Source organism: Solanum dulcamara, chromosome 5 (assembly GCF_947179165.1).
Source record: "Solanum dulcamara chromosome 5, daSolDulc1.2, whole genome shotgun sequence".
In the NCBI taxonomy this organism is placed as follows: Eukaryota; Viridiplantae; Streptophyta; class Magnoliopsida; order Solanales; family Solanaceae; genus Solanum; species Solanum dulcamara.
This window is the reverse complement of record NC_077241.1, coordinates 71,237,693-71,251,015: the sequence shown is the minus strand read 5'-3', so window position 1 is coordinate 71,251,015 and position 13,323 is coordinate 71,237,693. Positions and strand designations below refer to the sequence as shown.

Genomic DNA, 13,323 nt, shown 5'->3' with positions numbered 1-13,323 from the left:
AGATGAAAAAGATGGGACAACATTAACATGTTGGCAACACAGTAGTTTTATCTTAAAAGGTCAAAACCACAAAGAAAGATTATCTAAAAGAACTAAGAAAAAAAAAAAGAGATCACTTAAGCAAAGACTATAATTTACAGGGAAAGAGTAACAAAATATCACTCCTCAAAACAAGGACAAGACTTGTAGCGCATCTCGTCCAGGAACAGTGGCGCATAATTTAAGCCCCAAGCGGCCACTGTACAGAAAGGCAAAACGCAAGCCCTCAAGAAGCTTTCTCTAAAGCGGAACATGACTCATGATGAACCCTAAGAGAAGACATCTAAACCTGTACAGGACAACTTTATGTGCTCAAAGGTTTATCAAAAACCACCAACGTGTTGCCTTGGAGTATTCCCATATCTTCCAGACGTCATGTTATTGGCAGCAGGTGCATTGTTTACACCTGGGCAATCTCTTGCCCAATGTCCAAACTGATGGCATTTATAACACTCACTTGAAGCACCACCACCACTGCTCATCCCTGAAGTTGCCCTATTGCCAAAACCACCTCCTCCATATGCCTGGCTTTGACCACTCATCATGCTTGGACAGTTTGAAGCACTATGGCCTGTTCCACCACAACTATTACAGCTCCTATACATGCCTGTAGAAGAGCCAGACGGAGCAATCTGTGTGCCAGTAAGCTGATTTCCGTATGGACCTTGACGATTTCCCTGCAGTCCACTTTCTCTGCTGATACTACCTGCAAAAGAATCAGTCGGAGCAAACTGTGAGCCAGTAGGCTGATTCCCATATGGACCTTGCCGATTTCCCTGCAGACCACTTTCTCTGCTGATACTGCTATTGCTGCCACCATAATTTGTAACAGGGTTCATAGGTTCTTTGAGTTTACTCCCACATCCAGCATTATTAAACCCTGAATTTGGAGTTGCATCATCTGTCTTGGGAGGTAGAGCGCCAGATTCCTGCCCATTGATCTTGTCTATCAAGTCCAACAGAAACCTGGTCTCTGATTGGGGGTTAAGCTTCTCAGCTTTGACTACTGTTGACTTAACACGCTGTTCATCACTATACATCTCTTCTTTCACTTTCAATTTAAATATAAACTTGTTGAATAAAACATTACGCATGATTTCTGCAAACCTATCATCATCCTGCTCCTCATATTTTAAGAAATACAATTCTTTTGCAGAGACGCCCATGATCTGGTCACCACATTCCTGAAATGCAGTAACCCATGTTAAGCCAGTATGGTCCTGAATCTGGAACTGAAGAATGTACCTATATTCGCATTCATCAACAGTCTGATCACACCGGTCACACCGCCATTTCCCATCCCCATTATTTGTCACCTTTTTGTTGCACTGTCGATCTCCTATCATGAGGGGACATGCAGTATAGCTAAAATTGTCAACCTTTATAAATGTAACAGTGGCACTTATAGTGATCCAATCTGGTTTCTCAGAAGTGCCTAACCGTTCATCTTTGATTTGAGATATAGTTTTTCGCACATCTGTCCGACCAATGCTGCTCACTTCTCGTGACAATGACATTGATGGCATGTTCTTTCCCTCCCTTTCAAACCATGCCTTCGTTTTCAGAGCTTCAGGAAAATCCGGTTCTATAAACAACTTGCTTGTAGATATAGTACCTATAGATTTGCCATTAAAATCATTTACTCTACCAGCTTTAACTGCCAAGACAGGGAAAGCCCCAGAATCACACATACTCTGAAGTGTTTGACCTTCTGCATTGCAGAAATTTCCCCACAAAGTTAATTCAACACTTCTGCCAGACATGTCCTTCAGTTGGAGGACTCTTTTCTGAGTTTCTGTACCATTTTTCCGCATTATTGAACTAGATGGACTTATTGAAGACACCACACCTATCACATCTACCACATTGTTGTTCTCAAGGGCTTCAATATCAGTGATTGGCCGAAAATGAAATTGCTGCTGAGGAATAGTCCTGTCATCCTCAAAACAAGGTTGAACTACAGACGTGCTCTCGAGCATAATTTCGTGATCATTTGGAAGGTGATTGAAATTTTTCTGAGCTGGTTTCAAGATTCCTTTTGAAATTTGATACACTCTACCTGGCTCAATCTGGTCGTAAAATTGGTCAGCTACAGAGTTAAAACAAGTCACCCTTATTTCTCCCCCATCAGAATCAAGAAGATCAAAAGAGAATACTTTTCCATCACCCCTTTGATTGTTGTAGTGTCTGAGTTCCGTCTTCGCGGTTACCCTGGCCTTGATAGTCCACCGACCCTGATATGGATTGAGAGCAGCAATTGGAACAATCCTCGGAGGTGCTTCATTCTTGGCTATAGGTCCTCTGTTTGAGTACATTGGTGGTGGCTGCTGATAAGAAGGCTGAGGAGGACGCACATAATTCACTGGAGCCCGTGAAATCGCAGGACCAAATTCTGCTTTGGGGTAAAGATGTGCACCTGAACTATATCGTCCAGAGTCAGTATTCCCAACAGAGGAAGTATTGTAACCACTGCTACGGTTTGTCTCTGGAGATTGCATTCCTCCTGGCATAGTTGGTCTTGGAGTTGAGCCTGAAGTAGCTGAAACAGAAGTAAATGATTGGGGGTTTACACTTGCACCACCTAATTGATTGGTGGAAGGCTGTAGTGGGGCAACTGGTCGTGGCACCGAAGGAGTACTACCATCAGTTCTGACATAATGCTTTGGGTCTCCAATTTGATCACACGTATCAAGTAAAATATCTAATTCAATGATAATGATGATCCTGTTTGAAGAATTAGACAATGAATATCAATAAACAAAAATTTTGAAACTGCAAGTATGATTCACAAGCATTTACGAAACGTCAAATACATAAAATATATATATATAGGTCCTTCATTGGAAAGTATAGCGGGAAATTACTGACGCGGTAAGCTGTTTGCTTACTATATTTTCAAAGAACCAGTCTTGGAAAGCTCATCATACAAAAGTGTCACACACTCACCACCTTAGAGGAAGAAAATTAACAATTAGGGTCTAATCATATACATATAAGATGTGCTTCCAATCAGAGCATCTTGGCAGTTCATGAAACCAAAATGATAATCTAGAAACATACAAATTAGCAGTCCTAATTGCAGGAGCACTAAATTGTTAATTTAGGTAAATGCCTATCTAATAACCTATTCAGTTGCAATCCTGGTAGCAAAAGCAGAACTTTGCTGATTGGGAAAAAGTCAATCCACAAACAGACTACACTTTGATGTAGTATACCTGTATATATTTAGAAGTAAATGTTACCTTTATCCCCCCCAAAAAAAACCTAAAAAAAGATGTAATACCAACTGCAGTAGCAAACCACTGTCATTTAAAGAACCTTGTCACAATAGGAAAAGCTTTCCACATATACAGAAATTTAAACCCCAAGTTGAGCCTATTCTTGGATTATTTTAGGTTTATAAAGCACCAGATGAGAGGTATGAACTACAATCTGTAACATCCATGCTATCATCTTTGTGTTAATTGATCATCTAAAAGAAAATTTTAGGCAATTTAGCTATACATAAGCATTGCAAATAGCAGCTACTAATCATCATCAACAGTAAAGAAAATAATCCAGGACTCTCTGAGTATTGGAATTTCATAAATTCACAAACACAAAATAATTGCACAGACATAACATTTGCTTTAAGCATACAAACGACAACAGCCAATTAAAAGGTAAAAAAAAAAGTATTAAACAATTGATTTTCTCAAAAGCCCAAACATAACCAATTTTTTGTAGCAAAGCATCTCAGTGAAAAAAAATCACTCAAGGTGCACAGATGCAATCCGAGATTTCAATAATTATATCATTACTAGACCATATAAATAACAAAATTGAGAGAAATTGAAAGGGAATTAGGAGTCATTACACTCGATTCTGAATGACGTTACGAACGAACTCTTTCATCTGAATAATAGTTCCTTTCTGAATCTGTTGAGACCGAATAAGATCGTTCTTTTGCGTAGCTAACATCCCTTGCTGAATATGCGTTCCGTCCGATATTAGAATCCGGTATCGTTCGTTATTGTTACTCTGATTCTGAGTGTTCACCAACCGAACATCTGTGATCTGTAACACCGGTTTAAACTCCTCGGGATGCCCTTCGCCGATCGATAGCATCTCTATTGCGCCTTCCGTCAATTTTATCGGCGGCATTTTCCGTCAAAATCAAAATTCCGACTGTTTTTTCCTCGAGAAAGTGAAAGTGAGAGTGGGGGAAAGTGAAAGGGGAAAGGGGTTTTCAAAACCCTAAAAAAGGGAAGCGGGATAAAAACTGAGCGGGCGCGAAAACGAAAATAAGGAAAAAGCCTTTTTAATAGTTTTGTGATTTTGTGAAATGACAGAATTGGTCTTTTGAGGATTCCAAAGGAAGTTTTCTGGATTTTTGGTAGAAGGTTTTAAGGAATGGAGTAATTGCGAAAAACCCGCTAAAGTTTTTTCATGTTAATGATTTAGGCTACCAAGTTTGAAAAACGAAGCAATTGAACCACACAAATTATTATACTAGCAATATAGCAAAACAGGCCCTTAGTCAATCTGTGATGCACACAATTATGACCAACAACTTTTTACTTCTTAAAAGAAAAAGGTGAGGAAAGAACACTTTCCATCTTCAGTTTGCTTTTATTTATTATCGATATAATTTATTGATTTTTAATTTTTAAATAAGTTAAATTAATAAGATATTTTTTATCGATTTTTTATTTATCGGTTATTGATACTTAATAATTTGATTTTCGATTTAACTAATAAGAAAATACTCATAACACAAATATATAATTTCTCCAATAATTTAGCGTGACAGAACAATAATATACCTTTACATAAGGCTCATAAAATAGAAACATCAAGGTACTGATTTTAATAAACCAAAATTAAACCCATAACTCGATAGTTTTTATTTTATTTTATAAAACCACTAAAACCTCGTTAACCCAATAACAATAAACCTATAACATTTTTTTTTGTTCTGATTTGATTTATTGATCGATTCGATTTTGCACACCTCTATTCCTTAGTCTCATTTTAACCGTCGTTTTAATTAAAAAAATATTTCAAAATAGTTATCACTTTAGAATTCTTTTTAAGGTAGCTCAAAAAGATCAATGAACATGAGTAAGTTAGAACCTGTTTGAATTGACTTATATTTGAGGGGGAAAATTAAGCACTTTGATAGAATTAAGTAAGATTAAAAAATGATTTTAAGCTAAAAGAAAACAAAATCAAAAGTCATAAATTTAGAGTTCATAATTATGACTTATGCTTATAAGTCGTAAGTTATAAGTTCATCCAAACAAACTCTTAATAAACTATACTTTTTTTTAAAATAAGCGTAAAAAGGGTTAAAGCGATAGTTAAAACTACCAAAACCACAATAAATAACGATGGAGGAAACAGATATTCTAGTGGAGATAATTCACATTATACTGTGCATAAGACATCTTTAATAGCATGAATGATAATAGTTAGCATAAGAATATATTTATAATGAATAGCATGCCTAATAAATATTGATCTTCACAATTTAATAGAAATATATATATAATATAGTAACAATGAGTTGTGTACAAATGAGACATGATTAACAAACATGTGATTTTCTTTTCCACAAATGTGATCTTGACAAACCAGGTATTGAGAGCCAAATGGTTTTATATTATCTTGTCAACAAGATACCTTCCAAGAGAATTGATAGGCTTGGTAGAGTCAGAATGCTGCATTCCCCTTTGTCTAATCTTAATTCGAGCAAGATAATCTGCTGCAATCCATGCAAACCTTAACATAACAGTATTTGAGAAAACATCTGGCTTTTGCAACTCCAGTGTTTTAGTCACCCAATGAGGATGGTAGGTAACCCGATACCATGCAGATGCCTTTCTTTCATACATATCGTTCTTCTCATCAACGGGAAGTTGATCAAAATCAGGCTCCATATGCTCGAAAACATTCCTGAATTCCATCCTCAGTGTATTATATGCGTGCTTCACTCTCTCTTTTAATTCCCCTTGCTTCTTAGCATTGTACTTCGCCATGGACCATATATGTCCAGTAACCACCTCTTCCTCTCCGTTAACTTTGTATTGTCCTAAAAGTCCATTCAACTGACCATCATAAGAAAATTTGCGGTTCCATGCTTCATCTATGAAATCTTCGTATCCTGGGATCTCAAGATTAGCATCATATGGGATGTCTTCAGGGACAAACTCAAGTCCAGCAAATTCTCCATTAGATACATCTTTCACTCGCCTATATAATTTGCCCAAAATTTTCTAGGAATCATATGTTTGAAATTCCTCTTTCCCCATGAAGTCAGGATACATTTTTGGTTTGAGGTCATATGGCATGGTGACAAGTTTTCCAGTTTTAGGGAAATCAATGGCTACGGCAGCAAGCTCTGCCAATTTAAGGCACTTCTCATCCAAAGCTCCAAATTCACTGAGGTCAGCATGAACAACATGTACGTTGCAGATTTCTCCTAGGCTCTGTTGAACCATGTTCTTTGAGAAAAAATCTATTATGTCCTGTAAATAAAGAAAAAGATAGTTAAAAACTTCAAAAATAAATAGCACACCCAAAAAATAAAATACAAAAGAATGTTTCCAACAGATAACAAGTGCCATAACAATTGCAAAATCTGTTGAATATACCCAGATACCACAAATGATCAAAAATATTTTGAGTCATGAAGAGCAGACGATCTGTTATAAGTGTCTTTAACTTTTTCTTTTTATTCTAGTGAGTGTACCTACAGAAAAAGTTTCCCCTCTTCTATTACAAAACTAAATCCATTATGGATAAACCATACAACTCATATTATGATCAAATGCAAAGGCAAATACATAATCAGAGAAGCATTAACTTGGGGTGCATAATACAAGAAAAATGAGCAACAAGCATCTTACTAAAGCAACAAAACTCAAGACAGCTGTTAAAAGAGAAATATAAGCTAAAGAACAAGTAATGCTAGAGTTTCAAGAAGGCTTATAATTATCTCATCAACATTCTATCCAAGTGAACATAAGGCTGTTATAAATTTATACAGATCTAGGAAAGCTAACCAAATATAGGAAGATATGAATCAAAGATGCAAGAAATATCATTATAGTTGGGTAGTTACCGTATGTTTAACTTGACGACCCAACTGTTTAAGTTCTGCAGGAGCATAGTCCATTGGCATCCAACTTTTCTTACTGGGTGGGATGAGATTTTCATCCCAAGTCACAAAGTAGAGGTCACCATCAAGGTCACTCGCTGATGCTTCATCTGGATGTGGCCTATCCCCCTTCTGAGGGAAGACCAGACAATCATAGAGATGGTGTAAACCAGGAACATCTACAGCCTCCAGAATCTTCACATCCCCGGGATGAAGACACGGGCTCTTTGCAATTATAACAAGGCCTTTTATTACTTGAAGATTTTTCTTGATATCAGAAAACTTTGGAACATGCTTAACAAAGCAATTCTCCAAAGAAGGGCTAGACACTTGAATAAAGCATTGGCCTTGCTCAAGTTCACCTAATTCATCCAAACAGCTCATCAACCACATTCCTGATGGAACAAATATCCTTGCCTTATTCCTGAGGTTGCCAAGTTGAGCACCTTTAATGCTAGACAACATCCCTCTCAAATGAGGCTCACTTTGAGGTTTAAACCCCCGCACTCAACATTATAGCCGCTGTATTTCCTACCTCAGCACATGAATCTGTAATGATATCAAAAGCCACGTCCGAATCCACAAGTATTTTATCCAACCTTGATAACATTTCTTTCTGCATTTCCCAAAATATTTCATCTTTTAACCTCCAAGGCTGAGAGCAGGGTTATTATTTGCCGGTTCAAAAAACCAGGTTGTAATCTCGTCCAAGAGCAGATTTCAAGGATAGTGTGATTTGAGTCAAATTTCTTCATACTTGGTCTCACAGAAAGGCGGAAACCATCATTCTTTGCCGGCCAACATGCGACAACACCTTTACAACCAGCATATCTTATCTGATAAGCACAAGGAGGATTGACACTTAATTGCAACTTCTCTGCAACTTCTATAGCTAGATCTGCTGACATCATGCTGATTCCATCAGAGAAAACATACCCATTTCTTTCTATATCTGGAAGCTTGGAGTTAACCTCGCTTGGAAGGACTTCCACTGTTGCATAGGTTGATGAAAAGCACTGTCCCATCCTAGCAGCATATTTTGCAACATTCCTGTTGCTGAATTTCACCATCCAGCTTATGATGCTGGGCACACTAATTTTCGGGTCTTCTGCAAAAAACCAGGAAGAACGATCCCTCAGCTGGTTAGCTGGGAATGCCAGAAAAGAGTACTTACGACCACACAGATAAAATCCTGTACTCGGAATACTTTTCACCCTTTGGAAGATAGCAGTTCTCTGGTGAAAAGGATTTGACGTAATTTCTCTTACAATGGTGGCAGCATAGTAAGTCAGAGCATTCCAATTCAAGTTCCGCATGCCCTCGTCCATGAAAATAACTCGCAAAAATCGATCTGCGACATGTTTATAGTTCCTAAGGACTCTATTGGACAGCTCCACAGTCGGTGGAAGACAATATGCTTTGGTTGGGGTAATAACCAACCTCCTAACCTCTACAACATCATCAGACTCTTCAGTTCTCTCGGGAAGATTATGATTATTCAACAGCCACGTCTGCATGTGTGCTAACTTCTTAACAGCATCATTGGCAGGTCTTTTGAAGGAAAATATGTGCTTCAGTGCAGCTACGTTAACCCCCTCCTGATTCCTTTTAAGCAAAGTAAAGAATTCATTGGTCATCTGATGCTGATTAAAGATGCCTTTGTGCAAAACAGCATTAACCAGAAACAAGACCTTAAAGCTTATACCTCCATGGTTTTGGAAGCAGAAGAAAGGTTCTGGAATGGACACCCCAAAATCAGGCTCATCTCTCACCCGGAGCCTCTGGTTACATGGTTCTACGGGCACCCTACTTTCATGAAAATAGTCCTTGGCCTCCCTAAATCTAGGACCATTGCGAGGCCGAATTGAAATACGGTAGGTATTAAACCTACCAATGGCTCCGCTACATGTAATGTCTGTGGTTCGGATCCATTGATCATCATCGTCTAATAAGTCAAATGGTACTGATTCTTCAACATCATCATCAGCAGTTCTATAGAAAACCAATGGAGATGAAGCCAGCTGCAATAATATTACCAAAGACGCTAAGTCTTTACATTCCTTTATCTCATTGATTTCCCTTATCAAAAACTGAATCTTGATATCACATTTTATAACAGCATGTCTTGCTTCATCCTGGAAAGAGAAAACAGTATTCTTTGTGAAAAGTATTTTGCATGTCCCGTCGAATGGGTCCACAAGAAAGTTCACACCAGTACGAGTTCCCCTCCGACCAACCACAAAGTCATCATTACTAACCAGTACTCCAATTTCTACATTAACATCCGAAAACTTTACGGGCATGGCCTTTCCTCTGCTCTTATTAAAACAAAGGGGATTCCCAAGACCCAAACTAACCTTCAAAGGCTTCTCTTCTAATATGAGTTCATTACGCCCAGCAGCAGCAAAAGCATACTTTGCGGACCCTGAAGATACAAAATGAACGAATGCATGAGGTTCCACTCTTATGTAATCGTTTATTCTTTGCACCCTCTCTTCATCAATGTCATAAGTTGCGTAAGAGTCAGGAGGAGTGGATGAAGTCTTTAATCTACACCTACACACTTGTCCAACTTGTTCTTCCAGATATTCCGAAAGCATTTCGCACTGACATTATTGTCAAACCCACCAACACTAATTTGAGTCTCTACAATATCCATTTCAGAACCCTCTGATCCCAGCTCTTTCTTTAAGGATTCAGAAGTACTTTTGGACTCGCTTATTCACACAACCTCCAAATTCACCTGTTGCATGACCCAATATTTGTGAATAAAACGAAACAACATAACAAATCTTATAGAATGGACTATGTATGAGGCAACAAATATTCAACTATTTATAGAACGAGTTATGATGAGAGTCAACATAGAATAACAGGAAAGCAAGCTCGACTTGAATTCACTCTTAGCATTGATCCATCCAGTCATAAAAAACTTAAAAAATCTTGAAATTCAAGACCTTCACCAGCATTTCAGGAAACAAAAAATTAAATGAAATCTATAAGCTATTAGCTACCCACATTACAAACTTTTTTAGGAAACCCTTAACTTAAGGTGCTTTTAACATTTCCTGAAATGTATAAGCTGCCTTAGAGGATCTCTTTTTCCCTTTTCTTCTCACAACTAGTAAACCCATAAAATGGTTTCAATATTTGCTGAAAAGTATAAGCTATTGTAAATTAAAAGAAAAAAGTCCTTTCTTTCTTTTGCACCTCAAGAAAACCCATAAAGTGCTTTCAACAATTTTTAGGCAATTTCAGCACACTAAAGTCTATCCACCTCTAAACCCCTAAACCCAGAAACATGAATCAGAGACAGAAGAACTCACATGAAAGAAATATGGGAGAAGTTTGTAAAATTAGGCCTTGGGCCTAACTGACCGCGGTCAGGAGTGACCATCCATCTCATTAACCACCGATGTGTGAACTTTTTCATTCTTTTAACAAAGTTTTACTTTTTACTTCCAAAAATCGCTAAAATCAATTTCATCTCTCTGATTCACCAACTTCTAAATACTAAAAACCCAAAGCAAATTTGCAGAACAAACTGCATTATTAGCTATATATCGAGATCAAACAGGAACAGTTGTTAAGAATGAAAAACCCACAAAGATTACTTAAAAACAAACACAAAAACTTGAAGCGAGTATCAAAAAATCATCGTAAAACTCCACATTTTTCAAAAAAAAATCAACGTTTTAAAAAAGCAAAATAGAACAACTTACAAAAATTATCGTAGCATCAGCTTTGCTTCTTTTGGGTGAAATTTTTGAGAGCTTTTCCTCAGTCACTCGAACTAACTGAGAGCGGGAGCAGTGAGTATGGATTCAAGTCTAGTAAATTTTTGGAAAAAGGAATCAAAAAGGTATAGTGTGTTATAATGAAAAGAAATAAAAGTTATACTAAATACTCTCTCCATTTCTTTATAATACTACGACACCGTTTGGACATGATTTGAAATTATTGATTTACGATGTTGTTTCAATAAGTTATGATTATGATCATAATCATCATATATGCGTCAATATCATAATGATTCATGCGTTTTGAAATTATTGATTTACAATACTGTTTTGATAAGTTATGATTATGATCATATATGCGTCAATATCATAATGATTCATGCATTGAATCAAAAAGTTAAAGATAGAAAGTTGGTGTGATGTTTGTATGGCAATTAACTTATGGAAATATTTTAAACGGAGGGTATATCAACTCCATATCATAAAGTTCAGAGGTAAATCAGGCCCTTTGCCCTTATTTTTATACTGACAAAGTTACTCAACTTTTGGGATATCTTATCAAAGTTATTTTGATTTTTTTAGGACAACAAAGTGACCGAACTATTGTATTTTAACTCAAAAAATATGAAGCACATATTTAATATATAATCTCACATTAAAATCTTTCTTTTCAATGATATAATGAATGTAAGCATGACCTACTCATCTAACTAAGATATTTTATTTCCAAGCAATTGGAACTTCTATTACTGATGCTCAAGTGTTCTCCCCGCTTATTGCATTTGCACTTTTACTTTTTTTCCCCACGTTTTTAACAGAAGTGGCTTGGTATATCTTGTTGATACTAGATAGTTGGTTCCAATGCCAGCATGGAATGCACGGAATTTGTGTATGCATTCTCCGGTGTAGTAGATATAGATACACGGAATGCATGAAAAACTTTAACATGAAATCTAACACCTATTAAGCACTTGTATTAAACTATCATGATTTTTTAACTTCTCTGAAATAAAGGATGACAATTTGATTATTTACTCATGAATTGTGGGTTTCGACATCTTAAGTTTTTTGGACACCTCCCAAAGAGTATAAATGTGCATTCCATTGTGTTCACAACACCAAAGTGAGAGAAACCTGTATGTGCATTTAGAGTAATTGCTGCGATACATTTCTGGTAACACAAAAGAAAAAAATATGAAACCATTGTAATCAATAAATAGTGAAGGGGTAGAAATTCGACACAGAAATTTCTGCAGCAGGATAAATCCCAGTTGCTTTGCATAACATCAATACAACAAAATAACTTTATGTGGCAACAAATGTATACATTAACAAAGAGTACTAAAACATTTACTGGCATTAGTTGATTGCATTGGATCCAATATTCCTATAGGCTTTAGGGACATTTACAAAGAGTGTTAATTGCCTCTAAAAATACATATTTAGAGGCAATTAGATCATTTTTTGGTGTAGTGCATGGAAAGAGAAACAATATGAATGTCAGCTAAAATTGCATGAAACTGTTGGCTTTCCACCATCGAAGCATTATTCGAAGTACCAATATGGATGAAGTTAATGTCAAAAGTACTATTAACTTCATTAAACAGGAAAATAATAATTGCAATAACATTCAAAATAATTGCAATAACATTCATCCAGATTTTATAGCTGCAATAAGTTACCTCAGCAAAAGAATAGAGCCTCTAAACGTAGTTAGTATGCTCCTTCTAGCCAAAATCAAACAAGAAACTGAAGAGAGGATTCCACAGCCACACTCTTATGGTCTGTTCAAAAGCACAAACTCCGTTGAGAACATACAGAGTTATTATATCAATAGCGTGGCCAAGACAATCATCTTCAGGTGGAACAATCATAGAATCTGCAAAACCCAAAAAATCATTTTTGTCATAGAAATGCTATTTTTGTCAATTTAAGAGATTATTTTACACCAACGTAAGTGAATTAAGATTAGTTTTCAGGATTATGATATCATGTAGGAGTTTGCAATAGCAGGGTGAAATAAAAGTTCTGTAAGACCAACAGAAACTGCAACCAAAATACTCCATCACCTATAGCTTAGGCCCGTAAAAAGGAGCAGTCTATATGAAAAGAAGGGCGAGCCTAAACCACGAAATTGGGGCACTTTAAAAAGGGAAAACTTAAACAAAAAAAGTTCTATATAGACTGCCAAAAACCAAGAATATTTAAACATACAACATTCTTACCTATTAAATCAAGAAATGGCACGTACACAAGAAAAAGCATAGGCAAACCCTTCTTATTAAATAAAAACTATCAACTCTGTTACACATCAAAACTTTTTCCTGTGACAATTCACAAACCAGATAATGAAAAATCTCATAAAAAGTCATAGATGAATACCCAAATTTCCAACAATAATTA

At 36.5% G+C, this 13,323-nt stretch overlaps 1 protein-coding gene and 1 pseudogene across 1 annotated transcript; both read right to left on the bottom strand.

Moving 5' to 3' along the window:
* Window positions 1-26: 26 nt before the first annotated feature.
* LOC129889598 (replication protein A 70 kDa DNA-binding subunit A-like) lies at window positions 27-4,331 on the bottom strand. Its single transcript, XM_055964974.1, has 2 exons — window positions 3,896-4,331; window positions 27-2,763 (listed from the first exon to the last, which is right to left on the bottom strand). The coding sequence occupies exons 1-2, from the start codon at window positions 4,180-4,182 to the stop codon at window positions 363-365; spliced, it is 2,688 nt and encodes an 895-aa protein (XP_055820949.1). The 5' UTR covers window positions 4,183-4,331; the 3' UTR covers window positions 27-362.
* A 1,235-nt stretch (window positions 4,332-5,566) lies between these two features.
* LOC129890732 (RNA-dependent RNA polymerase 6-like) lies at window positions 5,567-12,986 on the bottom strand (annotated as a pseudogene).
* Window positions 12,987-13,323: the final 337 nt, after the last annotated feature.